The following is an 18,998-nucleotide window of genomic DNA, read 5'->3' as shown; positions in this document are numbered from 1 at the left end:
GACAGGGTTTCTCTGTGGTTTTGGAGCCTGTCCTGGAACTAGCTCTTGTAGACCAGGCTGGTCTCGAACTCACAGAAATCCGCCTGCCTCTGTTTCCCGAGTGCTGGGATTAAAGGCGTGCGCCACCACCCCACCGCCCGGCCACAACCTTTTTGACTTGTTAAAATACCACCTCCATCTTTGATATCTTGTGATCATAATTGTTGGTGACGTATTTCTATAGGGAGAATTTTAGGACTTTATTAAACTACACTGAATTGGTCCTGAAGCAAGGCTTGCCATCTTCTTTACTCTGTCCTCCAGCATGGTGGGAAGAACAGTGGGGCGGTATCAGAGACTCCACATTTGCATACAAGTGGCTGAACCTGCAGGGTAAACCTGTGCTGTACAGTAGTTGTGAGCTATATTTTGCTATTTGAATTTATTCAATAAAGAATCCTGTTACTTAGTCATATTCACTGTGTTTCAGCCCGGCATACATGGTTTGCAGCTACTTTTGGGGAGCAGAAGTGCAATTCTGGGCAGCCGTGATCTCTAAGTGGTATTACCTATGCTCACCTCTTTACTGCAGGGAAGCAGCATACTGTGTTTAGTACTGTTGTTTGTGTTTCCCTACGAGACCAGTCAAGTCAAATCAAAGTTGCAGTGTCCTTATCAAATGTAATTGAAATGTTTATTGTTTATACTTTGAAGAGATGTGCTTGGTGGTGGAGTCTTAAGATAACAGCAGATATATGTAGACATAACTGAATGATTACCTTCCAGGCAGCTGAGACACTCCTAGAACATGGAGCAAACCCTAATCAGAAAGATCAGAAACAGAGGACTGCTTTGGAAGAAGCAGATGATGAAAAAATGAAAGACCTACTAAGATCTTATGGTGCTGTTGAAACCAGTAATGGAGATGAGGTCGGCTCTACAGTGCCTGGTACGCATGGTGGGCAGCACTACTTTCTGTCTTATAGAGGTGTATGTCTCTGTTTAGTAAAAGAAAATCTTTGCATATGTAATATGATGTTATTTCCTAACTTGGGGTAGATGTTTCTCTGTGTTCATTGAATTCTTAAATATTCATCATTTATTTCTAGAAATCAGTATTCTAAAATTTGATTTAGGGGCAGGAGAGATGGCTCAGCAGTTAAAAGTACAGATGCTCTTCCAAAGGACCCAGGTTCGATTCCTAGCAACCACATGGTGAGCTCACAACCATCTGTAACTCCAGTTCCAGGGTCTCTGATGCTCTCTTCTGGCCTCTGTAGGCTGTATACACGTAGGCAAACACCCATACACATAAAATAAAAATAAATAAATCTCTAAAAATAGTAAGATTTATAGATCTTTTATTACTACTAGTTTTCCTTCCCCACCTTCCTTTTACATTTTTAAGTTTTAGTTCAAAGGATGCTATTTTATTAATACTGTTATAGTATTATATAAAATTTTTTCCTTAATTTAAAAATTTTTTTTACAAATTTCTCCTGATGGGCAGTGCAATTAGACATTTGCCTCATGCTTGAATCTTACAATCATTTTGGAAGATCTGTCTCTAGGTTCACAAACTCTTCTGTGGCCCACTGGATGGTTACATTTGTTGTTACTGGTCTTCTAGAAAGAGTATCCTAGAATGTCATCAGAAACCACCTGTTTGAATGTCTGTGGGACTTGCTGGAGGTTGTGTACTTCTCTATCTTTGCACATTTTTATTCAGAAAGATACCCAACTGGCCATTGAACACATAACCTAGCAATGCAGAATGCCGTGGAGCATCAGCTATTCATCTTAGGGTTGCTTAGATGACTGGAAGCTGTTTGTAGCCTATACACCAAGAAAATGGATCAGCACATACTGCTTGCTAGGGGAGAGACCCAAATCCAAATTGATTTCTCCAGAATGTGTCCTACTCCTGCGCCATCATAAAGCTAAAACCCATGCAAGTCAAAACATTATTAAGTCTAGGCTATCTCTGACTGGAAGAAGCAATAATAGACAAGTGACGTCATAACTATAATTTATTGGTAAAATAAATAATAAGCAGTTATTAATATTTTCATTATCCAAACAGTATAAACTAGTGGTGTTAAATTCTGGGAGAAATTGGAGATTTAAGAACTAGAATGTGTATGTTGAAAATTGAAGGGCAAATAGAGCCTGGATATGGAGAAAGGAAGTCAGTGAAGAACCCTGTGGATTCAGGACAGTGTGAACGAGGAATGAGCGTTAGAAGCACAGGGCAGATGAACTTGGTGTGTGCTGTGTGAGAAAGGAGCAGTAAGGTACTTAAATGAAAGGCACATTCATTCTGTTACCAAATATTACACATTTTAAATTATGTCTTCCATAGATAAGCTTTTTCTCCCACAATTCCCATTTCCAGGGCCTGGAGTTCATAAGTGTAGTGTTAGGGATTAAACCAGGGATTGTGCGTGTGGATGTTAGGAAAGCCTTTATTACTAAGCTGCATTACCAAGCCCATATGATGCTGTTGGTTTGGGGTTGCTGGAGTGAAACACACACCAACTATTAAACATTACCCTCCCCATCTTTGTTATGAGGCAGATAATTGAGACCAAGCTGCTGATTTACTTGTAGAAGGGCCGGAAAATGTGACATTGTTTGAAAGCCCTTGCAGCTAAGATTTTATTACCTTAAAATTGTAATAATTCCTGAATTTGTTAGATTCATAATGAAGAGAATATTTCAAGAAGATGTATAGCTATGGAGTTGTGATGCAGTAGTTCCTTCTTTATAGTGTTGGAAGAGAATTGTTTTCCCTTTTCCTCTTGATTAAACCTTGACTCAGAAGAAACTCAGTAATGTGTCTGCTCTTGCTGTGGAGAATGCAGTAGTGAGAACATGTCTTCCCAGCCTACCATGCTCCTCACCAACTGAATTTTCAAGAATAGATGACTTGCTGATGTGATTGGTTAAAACCAAGAATATTCAATATGTAACAATTTGTTAGTGTTCTAGATCACATGAAGATCAAGGTTGGAATTACTAAAACTCTTCTCTCTCTGGGGCCCCAGTATTTTCTCTTCCTTTCTGCAGTCACACCTGGAGATATTAGGAGTCTGCTGTAAAGCGCTTTCTCAGTCCCTATGTGTATTGTTTCTTGAATGTATTCTTTCTTGGTCAGATTCCCAGAGGAATGAGGAGCATAAAGTAATAGAGCATAGGGCAAAGGAACTCATAATAGGGGAAGAGCCCAGGAGAGCACCACAGAGCAATGAGTCTGAGCAGTTGAAAGCGTGGACTTGGATTCAGATAACATCTACTTACAGTAACCAACTGTGATACTGCACAATTTTTTGAACTTTTCTGACATTTAACTTCTATAACATTTGTAACAAACTACCTATCTCAAAGGGTTCATTGAATATTTGCCAAGATGTTACACTAAAAAATAATCTAGTATGTGATAAAAGCTCATAAAATGTTGTCATAGTTAATAGTAATGAGAAGCTACCTAGAATAAAACAATAATTGTAGTCTTAATTTATCCTTTTCATCCTTATGACAGTTAAAACTGATAGAACAATATTTTGAACAGTCTTACTTTCCAACTTCATTTTCTTTAAAGTAAAACATCCTGCTCTCCGACCAAAAAGATGTAAGCCATGTCCTTGTGATGATGGAAAAACCATTGCTCCTCCTTCCCCCTTACGCAAAGCTAAGAGAAGTGAAAACCTCCCTGCGGTGAGTGGTATTGAAGTTCTTTCATTCCTCAGCCTAGAAATACCATTCCTTTGACTAGCCAGCCACTGGGCCTTGACAGCAGTCATGGGTTTTCATGTCGATGGAACAGAATGGGTTAAGAAGATATACTCTGATTAACTCTGTCTAGGGGAGTATAAATTAGCTGCTCTCCTTCCACCCTGCTCAAGTTGTTTGACTGTTTCTTTGTCCACAGAAATTGCTACTGTACATTGTGTCATCATTCACTCCCCAAACTATGACATGTAGTTCATATTTACAAATGGATCGATTTAATAATCATGATATTTTCAGTGAAAAACCACTAAGTTTATTCCACAAACTTAATTAAGGTACCATCTTCAATATTACATTGGATATGACTTAGTCCGTTGTGTTGAAGATTAGGTACATCTACAATATAAGCAAGATAGGAAAGTCTTGCACAGATAATACCCTTCTGTAGATGTTTAGCCTGGGCACAAATTTAGACCTTCTGTTTGCCTCTGTAATCATAAACACTTTACCGATAGACCTTATGGTTTTGGGGTTTTTTTTGCAGTTTCATATTTTGTAGTTTTACTGTGATGCATTTAATAACTGGCAGCTCAAAGATTGCTTTCCCGGGTCTAGTAAGATACCTCACTGAGTGAAGGCACTGTCCACCTAGTCTGACAGTTTGAGTTCCATCCCTAAAATCCACGTGTGGAAAGACAGAACCAACCTCTGAAAGTTGTCTTCTGGCATGCACACGCACACAAATAAATGTAGAAATTTTTCTATAAATTACCAAATGATTTTATTCTTTGTATATTCCACATTCCTTGTAAACATCAGAGTAAGAGTTTGGAGCAGTATACTTAGGAGGCTGTGACACATAATAAAAATCATAAATATTTATTGAGAATATATGAAAAGATAGGTCGTATGAGTCAGCCCACGAATCATTACTTATACATGACAGTTATGTACACAGGATTTTGGAAAACATACACAAAAATAAAAAAACATGTTTCTGCTTCTAAGAACTAATGAGAAAGTGTTTTGTAAAAGGCATTACGTGGTCCTGAAATAATATATTAACTTACCAAAAGATAATCATAAGGATCATGTTTAGCAGAAGTTTTCTGTATGAGATGGATTTTATGGAACAATAATAACCAATCTTTTTGAGTTCTTAGTTTATAATACTGTTGTTGTTCACATTTTACATGAATAGATCCTCTCAGCTCAGGGATAGGAGGAAGAACCTGCTGCAGTCAGTCAGCTGGGAAGAAGCGGGGCCAGGAGCACACACAGGCAGCCTGACTCTGGAGCCCACTGCATGGTTCTTAGAGGAAAGAGGGAGCTAGCAGAGTGAGCCGAGTGCATTCAGGCAGGAATTCATATCGCCACGCTCACAAAATCATAGAGTCAAACCATTTCTTGTGCCTTTTCAGAGTAGTGTTTGATATATCTAGGACTGTGTGTGGGATTTTAATAATGTACAGAGACAGTCATGAAGTCTTAAAGTGAACTTTTGCATATGTGATCATAAAATAGTATATGTTGGGTTGGGGTTTTTTCTCCTGTGGCTATAATTTCAAATTAAGTAAAAAAATGACATAATTCCTTCTATAGTTACTCCTTTTCTTCTGTTTTTCAGTAGAGCTCTATATAAATCAAGATATATTTAAATTGTTTATGTCTTCAACATTCATTCATTTAAAGTTACATAAAACATAAGTGCATTTTGAGAGCAAAGACAGATGAGCTTTTAAGCTATGTTTTATTTGTATTTATCAGACTATCTGAACGTACATCTTTCCTTTTTTTTGTTATTTGGATTTTTTGAGACAGGTTTTCTCTGTGTAGCTTATCCTGGAACTTGCTCTATAGACCATGCTGGCCTCGAACTCTGCCTCCCGAGTGCTGGTGTGCCACCACCACCCAGAAACACGTTCCTTCTTATAATGGAATTCCTAACGTTTTTATCTGGCAGCATCAGACCATCAGTGCTATTTTACAAGACATAGAAGAAAAACAAGAAAACTTATTAAAGCTTGAAATAAGAGACTCTGAAGATGCAGGTAATATGTACTTCTTATTTCAAAGTTCATTATAGCTGAAAGTGTGGACTCGTGTGTGTGTGTGTGTGTGTTCAGGCAGTCAGGCCATGGCACATGGATGGAGACCAGAAGACAACCTCAGGTGTGTTGGTCTTCATCTCCCATCTTGTTGACACAAGGTCTCTTTGTGATTTGCTACTGAGTTATGCCTACCAGGCTAAGTAACCCAGGAGTTTCCTGGAATGCTCCCGTCTGCACCCCCCATCTCTCCTTGGGTGCACTAGAGTTGTAGACACATACAACCACACCTGGGTTTGTGTGGACTCTAGGGATTTGTACTTGGTTCCTCATATATGGCAGGTTCTTTCACCGACTGTGCCATTTCTCCAGCCCTACCCAGACTTTTAAAAAATATGACAGTATCTAAGGTGCTCAAATTTTAACGTGAGTCAGTAATGCAAACAAGGAATTTCTGGAATTTTTGACACAGACATTTCTGTACAAAGTCAAAATATCATGCATCATGTGAGAGGCTTTCTGGACCATAATAAGAGGTAAACAGCTACTAAGGATATGTTCAGATGAAGGTGTGGCTTCATTCTTAAGCCCAGAATTAAGGAGTGTTGAGCTTGCTGCTCTTTGATGCTGTCTTAGCTTTCCTACTACTGTAATGAAAACACACTTATCCCCTAAAGTATTGTCTCTGATAAATAAGTACACAGTATCAATTTACATGTGAAATATCTTCATGACCTTTCTTCCAGCAGCAGACTGCATTGTGCTACTGTGGTATTATTTTTAATATCTGAAATTGAAAATTCAGTTAGAAAACCCAGTGTTTAGGATGTGTATATAAGCAAATTTATTTCTAAATTTTTAATGATTTCACACATTTTGCTCTGTTGTTAGCATATACTTCATACCAAAACTAATTCTTCACCATAGTATTAGAAAGATAGAAACTCCCCTGAAGACACTGACCCTAGATTTTTCCAGTCATTTGGTTTGCACATGGAGATTCTGTGAAGCTCAGGCATCCAATTAATGGTGCTGTTGGTTATTTTTGATCTTTTTATTATTTTGGCTCTTTTGGGGGAAGGCCCACTACCCAGCTTTCAGTAAACCACACACAGAGCCACAGAGTCTTATCTTTTTTTCCAGTTGTTTTTTTTTTTTGGTGTTTTGTTTGGTTTTGGTTTTGCTTTTTTTGTTTGTTTGTTTTTCAAGACAGAGTTTCTCTGTGAAACAGTCCTAGCTGTCCTAGAACTCAGTCTGTAGACCAGGCTGTGGCCTCAAACTCACTGAGATCTGCCTGCCTCTGCCTCCCAAGTGCTGAGATTAAAAGCATGTGCTAACACTGCCTGGCTGACTTATTCTTAATTAAGAGTGCCCAGCCTTAGCTTGGCTTGTTCCAAACCAGCTTTTCTTTGCTTAAATTATCCCAGCTTCCTTTTGCCCGGGCCTTTTTCTTTTCTTACTTCTATATATTATATTTCTTCTTAACTGCATGGCTGGCTGGGTGGCTTGGTGACTGGCCCCTACCATCCTCCTCCCTTTGTTCTCTTGTTGCGCCCTTTTCCTTGTTTCTCCTTCTACTTATGCTCCCTGCCTGCCAGCCCCACCTATTCATGCTCCTGCCTCACTATTGGCCATTCAGCTCTTTAGTAGACCATCAGGTGATCACAGCTTCATGCAGTTAAATGCAGTATAAAAAAGCAACACATCTTAAAATAATGATTTTGTTTAGTTATCTAAGAGAAAAGGGCAGCAGTTCAAAAAACATTAACAAAGATCTTAAGAAACAAATACAAAAGTTAAATCAGTGGCAGGTAGATTAGTGGGAATGCCATGCATTAATTTCAGCCTTTCAGTTCTTCCTTGGGAATACGGATTTGGGCATAATCCAGTTTTGTGTATGTAAGTCAGACTCCTACCAGTGATACTGTGTTGCTGTCTTTCTTTGGGTACCATTTTTCTCCTTCCAGAAAATGCACTTTATACATCATCAGTGTCCGCTCCTTGAGACCAGGGGCCAAAGTAATGTCTCAGGAACATAGATCCAAGATGCTTTTATCCTCTTTCATGGTCACCATTCTGTAGTGTAGAAAATAATCTTTAAAAATTAAAGAAGAGTTAGTGTAATTATTTGAAACTTTGAAGAAAAGTTGAATTCTTGAAGGATTAAAAAGAAGAATGATGGAATTATTAAGCCATGTTTCCAGGCTGATAGATAAACTATCAGTCTTTTTGCAAAGACTAGAAAGAAAGTTGCTTTCCATAGAAGTGGTCATTATTTTCCTCAGAGAGCATGGTCTTTGTTCTAGAAATAATGAACGTGATGTATTGACATCATGCATCACTTTCATCTGTAGACTGAATACCTTGTCTTGTTTTCACTGTATGTGGTTTGCTTGAGGATTGTTTGGGAATGCCTTGTTTTATGATATTCATATGCTTTTGAAAAATAGTTGGGAGTTCCAAATTATAGTGCATAACATTTTATTTATGGAAAATTAATATTCAGTCATTTTAGCCAAAATAGTGAGCTTCAGTTTCAGTAAGGAGTCGAAGCTTTTGTTTTAGTGAGGGACCGTGTCTCAAAAAAAAAAAAAAAAAAAAAAAAAAGGTGAAATCCAATGAATTCCCTCCGGGCTTGTTGCACAAGTCTGGCAACCTGAATTCCATCTGTCCTCCACATGCCTATGTATGGTGTGTGTATCTGTCTGTCTGCACTTAGACATCTGCATATATCACATATATACAACATCACCACATGCAAGACAGACAAGAAGAAAAGATAGCTGATCATAGAGAGCCCATGAATCCCAGCTCCTAGACCGTAAGTCAATAGGGTCCAGCAGAATTAGAATCTAAGATGGACTGCTCCCTCTTGGTACAGTGGTATCTGAGTATCTCAGTGCATTTCATAACGATGATTTAACTGTGCAGGCCACTTATGTTAGAAAATTGGCTGGGAATAATGACTTTAAACCCTAACTCAAAAAATAGATGTTGAGCCGAGTGCTGGTAGCACATGCCTTTAATCCCAGCACTTGGAAGGCAGAAGCAGGTGGATTTCTGTGAGTTTGAGACCAGCCTGGTCTACAGAGCTAGTTCTAGTACAGGCTCCAAAGCTACAGAAAAACCCTGTCTCAAAAAAAAAAAAAAAAAAACCTTGGATGACCAGATTCAGATTAAGCATTTACCTGTTCTTCAATTAACTGACCTTTTATTTTATCACTGTGTTTCTAGAACAATACATTGGAAAGATGTTAGAGATAAAAGAAATTATGGATGATATACTTGCTCAACAGAAGACAGAAAGGGATGATCTAGCTAAAAAATACAGGTGAGTAGGGAAAAGGACTTGAAGCCATTTAAATTATCATAATGCCAGAGTTTATATTTGGGATGTTTCCCAAAGGCCCATGTATTAAAAGTGTAGTTTCAAGGTTGGTTCTATCCGAAGGTAGTGGGACCCAGAAGGAAGTTTTCCGTTTGTTGGGGGTACAAACACCTTTTGTATGATGGAACCCTAGCCCCTTCTTCCTCTCTTTTGCATCTTGACCATAAGGTGAATAGTTTTGTTTTGTCGCACACTCTTGCCATGGTGTGTGGCCTCACCACAGGAAAGAATAGTAAGCTGGCAATGACTGAAACCTCCAGAAGTCTGACCCCAAAACAAATTTGGGCATTTGTTACAGCCACTGAAAGCTGGGTGATATTAGTAGTTAGGCTGAGATATCTTTTTTAAATCTCTGATTAAATCTGTTCTCTGACAGCATTATTTCAGTTTCTAGCTTCTCGCTTTTGAGAAAGCTTCTCACTAGTGCCCATAGTGGTTGCACCAGTTTTCACTCCCAACAGTAATACACAAGGATTCCTCTGTCCCTATATCTTCTCCTGTATTGGTTGTCGTTTTTGAAGATTGTTATTCTAACTAGGGTGAGATGGAATCTCAAAGTGTTTTAATTTTCATTTCCCTGGTAGGAAATGTGTTTTAACTTTGTTTGAAATGTTTATTAGCCATTTGTATTTCTTCTTTTGAGAATTCTCTGTTCCAACAACATGGTACATTTTTAAAAAATAGGTTGTTTTCTTGATGCTTGGCTTATTTCCTCCTTGTATATTGTAGAATTAATCCTCTGTTGGATATATAGATGGCAGTTATTTCTCTTATTGTATGGGATGCCTGTTCACCTACTTAATCTCCCTTGCTGGACAGAAGGTTTTGAATTTCATCAGCTATCATTTGTCTGTTATTGGATGTATTTTCTGAAGGACTGCAATCCTGTTAAACAGTCTTTCTCTATTTCTGTTGTTGTAGGGCACTTCCCATGTTTTCTCTAGAAGTTTCAGAGTTTCGGGTTTTATGTTGTAGTCTTTGATAAACTTGGAGGTGATTTTTGTGTAGAGTGAGGAAAGGGATCTAGTTTCCTTCTTCTACACACAGACATTTAGCTTTTCTAGCATTAATTCCTTGAACATGCTGTCTTCTCTCCAATGAGTATCTTTGGCAAAGATGAGGTAGCTGAAGTTACATGAGCTTGTGAATTTTTTTCTGGTCATGAATTCTGGAGTTAAGTTTCTTTCCTACATGTAATGGTTAATTTCATCAAACTGACTCAGTGTGGAGTCACCTGGGAAGAAAGCCTCACAGAGGAATTATCTAGATCAGGTTAGCCCGTGGGCATGTATGTGAGGGATTATCTTGATTGTTAATTGATATAGGAGGATCAAGCTCATGGCAGGCAACACCATTTTAGAGGATGGGCCCTGCATTATAGGGAGGAGAATGGTAATGGAAACCATGGGTGTGTGCTCTTCTTTCTGCCATTCACTGCGAAAGTGGTGGGATCAACTGTCCCAAGCTCATGCCTCAGTGAGTTTTCTGAGTATTATAACTTAGAATTATGAACTGAATAAACCCTTTTCTTTCCTGTGTTGTCTTTGGTCTGGTTACTGGTCAAAGTAACTAAGCTACTGAAATTTTCATTAATTCAATTTCAAGGTCTTTGTTTGTTTGTTTTTGTTATTGAGACAGAGCTTCTCTGTGTAGCCCTAGCTGTCCTGGAACTCACTCTGTAGACCAGGCTGTCCTCGAACTCACAGAGATTCACCTCCTCTTCTGCTCTCTCCCATGATCCCCACGCTTCCAATTTACTCAAAAGATCTTGTCTTTTTCTACTTCCTAGTAGTTGTATCTATGTATGTCTCTCTTAGGGTCCTCTTGTTGTCTAGGTTCTCTGGGATTGTGAACTGTAGGATTGTTTTTCTTTGCTTTGTGACTAAAAGTCAATTATGAGTGAGTACATATTATATTTGTCTTTCTACGTCTGGGTTACCTTACTCAATATGTTTTCTAGATCCATCCGCACAAATTTCAAGATGTCATTATTTTTTACCACTGTGTAGTACTCCATTGTGTAAATGTACTGCATCTTTTTTATCCATTCTTTGGTCAGGGACATTTAAGTTATTTCCAGGTTCTGGCTATGATAAGTAATGCTGCTATGAACATAGTTGAGCACATGTCCTTATGGTATGATTGAGCATCCTTTGGGTATATACACAAAAGTGGTTTATCAAGGTCTTGGGGTAGGTTGTTTCCTAATTTTCTGAGAAATCGCAATACTGATTTCCATAGTGGCTGTACCAGTTTGCGCTCCCACCAGCAATGCAAGAGTGTTCCCTTTACCCCACAACCTCTGCAGCATAAGTTGTCATCAGTGTTTTTGATCTTGGCCATTATTACAGGTGTAAAATAGACTCTCAGAGTTGTCTTGATTTGCATTTCTCTGATGGCTAAGGATGTTGAGCATTTCCTTAAGTGTCTTTCAGCCATTTTAGATTCCTCTGTTGAGAGTTCTTTGTTTAAGTCTGTATCCATTTTTTATTGAATTATTTGTTCTTTTGATGACCAATTTCTTAAATTATTTGTATATTTTGGAAATCAGACCTCTGTCCAATGTGGGGTTGATGAAGATCTTTTCCCATTCTATAGGCTATAGTTTTGTTTTATTGACCATGTCCTTTGCTTTATAGAAGCTTTTCAGTTTCAGGAGGTCCCATTTATTAATTGTTTCTCTCAGTGTCTGTGATGCTGGGGTTATATTTAGGAAGTGGTTCCCTGTACCAGTGAATTCAAGTGTACTTCCCACTTTCTCTTCCATGAGCTTCAGTATGGTTGGTTTTATGTTGAGGTCTTTGATCCACTTGGATTTGAGTTTTGTGCATGACAATAGATATGGATCTATTTTCATTCCACATGATAAGATCCAGTTATGCAAGCACCATTTATTGAATATGCTTTTTTACGTTTGATATTTTCTGCTTTTTTGTCAGGTGTTCATCGGTATGTGGATTGATGTCCTAGTCTTCGATTGGTCCTCGGGTTTTTGATTCCAATAGTAGGCTGTTTTCAGAGCTATAGCTCTGTAGTAACAGAGTTTGAAGTCAGAGATAATGATGCCTTCAGAAGTTCTTTTATTGTATAGGATTGTTTTGGCTATCCTGGGTTTTTTGCTTTTCCATATGAAGTTGAGTATTGTTCTTTTAAGGTCTATGAAGAATTTTGATGGGATTTTTATAGGCATTGCATTGAATCTGTTGATTACTTTTGGTATGATTGTCATTTTTACTATGTTAACTCTATCTACCCAAGAGCATGGGAGATCTTTCCATTTTCTGATGTGTTCTTCAATTTCTTTCTTCAAAAATTTAAAGTCTTGTCATACAGGTCTTCCACTTATTTGGTTAGAATCACTCCAAAATATTTTATGTTATTTGTGGTTATTGTGAAAAGTGATGTTCCTCTAATTTCTCTCTCAGCCCATTTATCATCTGTGTAAATAAGAGCTACTCATGTTTATTTTGAGTTAATCTTGTATCCTGCTACATTACTGACGGTTTTTATAAGTTGTAGAAGTTCCTTGGTAGAATTTTTGGGGTTGCTTATATAAACTATCATATCATCAGCAAATATTGAGAGTTTGACTTCTTTTTTTTTTCCCCAAGCTTTACCCCCTTGATCTCCTTTTGTTGTCTTACTGCTCTAGCTAGAATCTCAAGTACTATACTGAATAGATATGGAGAGAGTAGACAACCTTGTCTTGTTCCTGATTTCAGTGGGACTGCTTTGAGTTTCTCTCAATTTAGTTTGATGTTGGCTGTTGGCTTGCTGTATATTGCCTTTATTATGTTCAGATATGTTCACTGTATTTCTGCTGTCTTCAAGACCTTTATCATGAAGGGATGTTGTATTTTGTCAAAGACTTTTTCAGCATATAATGAAATGATCATGTAGGGTTTTTTTCAGTTTATTTATATGGTAGATTACATAGATAGATTTTTGTATGTTGAACCATCCCTGCATCTCTGAGATGAAGACTACTTGGTCATGGTGGATGATTTTTCTGATATGTTCTTGGATTTGAGTTGCCAGTATTTTTTCGATTGTTTTTGTATCAATATTCATGAGTGAGATTGGTCTGTAATTCTATTTCTTAGTTGTGTCTTTGTTTGGTTTTGGTTTCAGGGTACCTGTAGCCTCATAAAACGAGTTTGGCAATGTTCCTGCAGTTTCTATTGTTTCTATTGTTTGGAACAATTTGAGGAGTATTAGTTCTTTAAAATTCTGGTAGAATTCTGAGTGAAACCATCTGGTTGTGGGATTTTTTTTGGTTAGGAGAATTTTGATGACAGTTTCTATTTCTTATAGGTTTATTTAATTTGCTAATCTGGTATTTAATTTTGGTAAGTGATATTTATCCAGAAAGTTGTCCATTTCTTTTAAGTTTTCCAATTTTGTGGAGTACAGGTTTTCATAGCATGACCTGATGATTCTCTAGGTTTCCTCTGTGTCTGTTGTTATGTCCCCCTTTTCATTTCTGATTTTGTTAATTTGGATATTCTCTCTCTGCCTTTTGGTTAGTTTGAATAAAGGTTTGTCTATTTTGTTGATTTTCTCAAAAAACCAACTCTTTGTCTCATTGATTCTTTGTATTGTTTTCTTTTTTCAATTTTGTTGCTTTCATCTCTCAGTTTGATTATTTCCTGCCTAGTTCTAGTCCTCCTGGTGAGTTTGCTTCTTTTTGTTCCAGAGTTTTCAGGTGTTAACGCACTAGTGTAGGATTTTTCCAGCTTCTTTATATAGGCATTTAGTGCTATGGACTTTCCCCCTAACACTGCTTTCATTGTGTCTCATGAATTTTGGTATGTTGTATGGTCATTTTCATTGAATTTTAGTAAGTCTTTAATTTCTTCTTTTATTTCTTCCTTAACCCATTGATGCTTCAAGTGAGCATTGTTTAATATCCATGTGTTTGTGGACTTTCTGAAATTAGTGTTACTGTTGAATTCTAATTTTAAGCCATGGTGATCTGAGAAGATACATGGGATTATTCCAAATTTTGTTTTATCTATTGAGGTTTGCTTTGTTAGGTAGTATGTGGTTAATTTTGAGAAGGTTCCATGAGGTGCGGAGAAGAAGCTATATTCTTTTATGTTTGGGTGGAATGTTCTATAAATGTCTGTTAAGTTCATTTGATTCATAACATCGGTTAGTTCCCTTATTTCTCTATTAAGTTTCTGTCTGGCATATCTGTCCAGTGGTGAGAATGGGGTGTTGAAATCTCCTCCTATTAGTTTGTGGGGTTTAATGTGTGATTTAAGCTTTAGTAGTGTTTCTTTTACATATGAGGGTGCCCTTGTATTTGGGGCATAGATGTTCAGTATTGAGATTTCCTCTTGATGGATTTTTCCTGTGACTAATATGAAATCTTTTTTATCTCTTTTGATTCATTTTAGTTTGAAGTCTACTTTGTTAGATATGTGGATAGCTACACCTGCTGTTTCTTAGGTCCATTTGATTGGAAAAATTTTTCCCAAACCTTTACTCTGAGACGATGTCTATCTTTGAGGTTTAAGTGTGTTTCTTGAATGCAGCAGAAGAATGGATTATGTTTTCATATCCAATCTGTTAGCCTATATCTTTTTATAGGTGAGTTGAGTTCATTTATATTAAAGGATATTAATGACCAGTGATTGCTAGTTCCTGTTATTTTAGTTTTCATTGCTGGTGATGTTATAATCTGTGTTTTTCACTTCTTTGGGATTTGTTGCTGTGTGATCCTCTATTGTCTGTGTTTTTGTGGATGTAGCTAACTTCCTTGGTTGAAGTTTTCCTTCTAGTACTTTGTGTAGGGCTGGGTTTGTGGCTAGGTATTGATTAAATATGGTTCTGTCATGGAATATCTTGGTGATAGAAAGTAGTAGTACTGTGTGTAGTAGTCTGGGCTGGCATCCATGGTCCCTTAATGTCTGCATAACACTTGACCAGGACCTTCTGGCTTTCATTGTTTCCATTAAGAAGTCAGATGTAATCTGATAGGTCTGCCTTTATATGTTACTTGGCCTTTTTCCCTTGCAGCTCTTAATATTCTTTCTTTATTCTGTATGTTTAGTGTTTTGTTTATTATGTGGCAAGGGGATTTTATTTGAGCCAGTCTATTTGGTGTTCTGTAAGCTTCTTGTATCTTCATATGCATATCTTTCTTTAGGATGGGAATGTTTTCTTCTATGATTTTGTTGAATATATTTTCTGTGCTTTTGAGTTGAACTTCTATCCCTATTATTCTTAAGTTTGGTCTTTTCATGGTGTCCCCTATATCCTGTATATTTTGTGTTAAACTTCTGTTAGATTTAATGTTTCCTTTGATTATTGTATCTTCAACACTTGAAATTCTCTCTTCCATCTCTTGTATTTTGCTGTTTATGCTTGCATTTGTGGTTCCTGATAGTTTCCCCGTATTTTCCAGTTCCAGAATTCTCTTGATTCGTGTTTTCTTTATTGTCTCTATTTCAGTTTTCAAATCTTGAATTGTTTCTTTCATCTGTTTCTTTAAAGGATTGATTTATATCTTTCAATTTTTTGCCTGTCCTTTTCTCCATTTCTTTGAGGGAATTGTTTATCTTCTCTTTTAGGGTCTCTAACATTCTCCTAAAGTTATTCTTTAGGTCATTTCTTCTGCTTCATCTATATTAGGGTGTTCAAGTCTTGCTGTTGTAGGGCTACTAGTTTTTGTTGGTGTTGTGTTACTCTTTGTGGTGTGTTCTTACCTTGTCTACTAATATTTTTCCTCTGATTTATGTAGCTGGGGCTGTGTCTCTGGTGCTAGGGGATCCAAGTCTTAGATGGTTGTTCCTTGTGGTGCAGTTGGAGCCATGGTTTCAGTTACCCTAGAGGTCACACGGCACTCCTGGGGTCATTCTACAATCCCAGAGATCATTCAGGCCTGCTCCCTCTCCAGGTTGCTGACTGGGGCCTGGTCCTGTGGAGGTGTCTGGCTCAGGCCTGGTCCCATGGAGGTTGCTGGCTTGGGTCTGCTCTTGTGGAGGTCGCTGGCTCAGTACTGGTCCCATGGAGGACACTGACTCAGGCCTGATCCCTCAGAGATCACTCTCGCGTACCTGCTCTGATGGAGGTTGCTTACTTGGGCATGCTTCTGTGTCCCTGGCTCAGGCCTACTCACGCGGTTGTTGCTCCCTCTGAGGGAGTATCGTTAATATTAACAGTGTGTGAAGAAAATTTTCCATTAATATTCATTTTCTTTTTCTTATAGGGTATCCATGGAGTCATTTAAGCATGGGGCCCTGAGAGAACAACTGTCTAACTTGGCCACAAGACAAAAGAAGCTTTTAGTTGTGGCAAAGAAACAGAAAAAGATAAGACTGAAAATTCAAAACTATAAGAATTCCAAGCCATTGTCTGGTATTAAGAAGCGTACATGTAGCTCAGACATCTCTAGTGAGAAGAAGAGCCAAGAATCTCCTAGTATGAAAAACTCAGCATATCCCCAGTCAGACTTACTTTCTCCTGTCAGTCTTTCTGCTATTTCTCCTGTCAATAGAAACATGGAAGAAATACCATTGTCGATGGAAATGAAAAAAGAACTCTCTGGAAATGAGATGAATTCTAAACAAAATGTCCAAGATTGTGCCTTGGATGGACTATTGAAATCCAGACTCACAGATGGCACTGAGAAAACTGGATTATCATCCCAGCCTGTTGCTTTTGTTCCTCAAGCAGGAAATTCACAAGCAGAAAGTAGTTTAACAGAAACTCTGGTCAAAGGCTATGAACCTGATGGTTCTCCTGCAGTGACTGGCACTCTAAGTATTTCAGAAGATAAAAGTGTGCTTTCCCAAAATGATGCCTGTCCACCAGCTGTTCCTCAGAATTTGGACCTTTCCCGTTGTAATCCAAAAAGAAGAAACAAGAAAACAGCTTCCAATCAACCATCTGTAGGAACATCAGAACCTCTGGCTCATCAAGCGGTTACTGTCTTAGACACTGATACTGTGCAGCGTGTGAATAGCGTTCCGATCCCTCCTTCCTCTGGGTCTGTTCGTCAACAGCCTATTAAAAAGCCACCTCACCACAGCACAGCTCCTAAAAAGAAAAATATGCAGCTGAAAGATTTGCTAGTACGTGGAAGAATTAATACAGGAAAGGACATTCTGGAATTTAAAACACAGGTATTTTTTTCTCTAAAGTCTTGCAAAATTTATAAGCAGTGTTGGTGTAGCATAGTATAGGCAAATGGAAAATAAGATTTGACTGTTTCCTAAATGTAGGAACATACGATATTCTTAGGAAGAAAATCCACACCTTATTCTGGAATTTCCCTGATAGGTTTCAGTTATAAGCACCTTTTGGTTCTCAGCTACTGTCAGTCAGTTATTTTGTTTCAGGAGGGGTTTCAGAGCAGAGACAGGACATAGGAGCTGTCATTAGTTCTACACTAGGTTCAGGAGCTATCAGTGTACTGCTAAGCCATTCCTAGGGATGTATTAATTTGTCTTCCATAGATGTTCAGTTTAAGACAGACTTGAAGTTTCAGTAAGAAACTCAGTTAAAAATATAATATATGCATAAAAGTGAATTATGAGAAAAAGGTCTGTTAGATATGCCTATTAAAATACTTCATATATTCTCACTTTTTTTTTTTTGTTTTTTTCGAGACAGGGTTTCGCTGTGGTTTTGGAGCCTGTCCTGGGACTAGCTCTTGTAGACCAGGCTGGCCTAGAACTCACAGAGATCCACCTACCTCTGCCTCCCGAGTGCTGGGATTAAAGGTGTGCGCCACCACCGCCCGGCTATTCTCACTTTTTTAAAGAGGAATTTATTTTTTTTTATTTATTTATTAAAGATTTCCGTCTCTTCCCTGCCACCGCCCCCCATTTCCCTCCCCCTCCCCCAATCAAGTCCCCCTCCCTCCTCAGCCCGAAGAGCAATCAGGAACTCACCAAGGCCAGCTGGCCTGGGTCTGAAAAAGCCTGGGATAAAACCGGACTCTCTGAACATAGCAGACAATGAGGACTACTGAGAACTCAAGAACAATGGCAATGGGTTTCTGATCCTACTGCACGTACTGGCTTTGTAAGAGCCTAGGCAATTTTGATGCTCAACTTACTAGACCTGGATGGAGGTGGGGGTTCCTTAAAGAGGAATTTAGAAGTGGCAAAGATTACCAAGTCATTGAATATGCTTCTTTGCTTGTGGACTAATATTCGAGAAATCAGCCCAGCCTAACTGGAATTTAACTTAAATGGTTGTGTTTCCTACTCTTCCCATTTCTAGACTCTGACTTTTCCTACTTCAGAAGCTTTACTTCTAAGTTAAGAACAAAAGAGTGTAATGGTAAACTTTCAATTAGAGTTCTGTGCTCTCATTTCCTTCAGTGCTCCAGTTTGCCTGCAGCCCATTCATTAAGCAATGCCTGCCTTACAGTGACCAGAGCACATCTGTTTTTAGTAGATTAGTTCTGTTTCCTCAGATTTTTGACAGTGTAGTTACTGAGTCAGCTTAATAAATCTTCAGTAGAGTTTTTCATAATTGTAGCCATTTTAAACATCTTTATTGGGGTATAATTTGTAGAAGTTGCACTATACATACTCAAAGTGTAGTATTTGACAAGTTTGACGAGTGTATTATCTGTGAAATTCTGCCATAAACAATAAACCATCCATCTGCTCCAAAAACTTCTAATACCTGCTCTCTTTTTTTCTTCTTTTTTTAAACAATCCTTTTTATTTTACATACCCGTCCCAGGTCCCCCTCCCTACCAAACTTCCACTCCCCAACCTTTTTCCCACCCTACCCCGTCTCTTTAGTTATCTTTAGCAGTTGGTCACTTCTGTAACTCAGAGGCATCACAGCCCTCTAGGGCTAGTGGTTGTCGTTTCCCCCATCCA

At 38.2% G+C, this 18,998-nt stretch overlaps 1 protein-coding gene across 1 annotated transcript in view; it reads left to right on the top strand.

Annotated features, from left to right (window-relative positions):
• The window catches only part of Ankrd31 (ankyrin repeat domain 31), a 155,623-nt gene that overhangs the window by 106,805 nt on the left and 29,820 nt on the right, over positions 1-18,998 (top strand). The window contains exons 18-22 of the mRNA XM_026783825.1: positions 766-928; positions 3,581-3,696; positions 5,675-5,762; positions 8,994-9,090; positions 16,364-17,279. Of these exons, the coding sequence (XP_026639626.1) occupies positions 766-928; positions 3,581-3,696; positions 5,675-5,762; positions 8,994-9,090; positions 16,364-17,279 (1,380 nt within the window). The remainder of the gene's footprint in view (positions 1-765; positions 929-3,580; positions 3,697-5,674; positions 5,763-8,993; positions 9,091-16,363; positions 17,280-18,998) is intronic.

The sequence above is a fragment of the Microtus ochrogaster genome, chromosome 19 (genome assembly GCF_000317375.1).
Source record: "Microtus ochrogaster isolate Prairie Vole_2 chromosome 19, MicOch1.0, whole genome shotgun sequence".
Taxonomy (NCBI): Eukaryota; Metazoa; Chordata; class Mammalia; order Rodentia; family Cricetidae; genus Microtus; species Microtus ochrogaster.
Note: the sequence above shows the minus strand (reverse complement) of the source record. Positions and strands in the feature narration are given on the sequence as shown.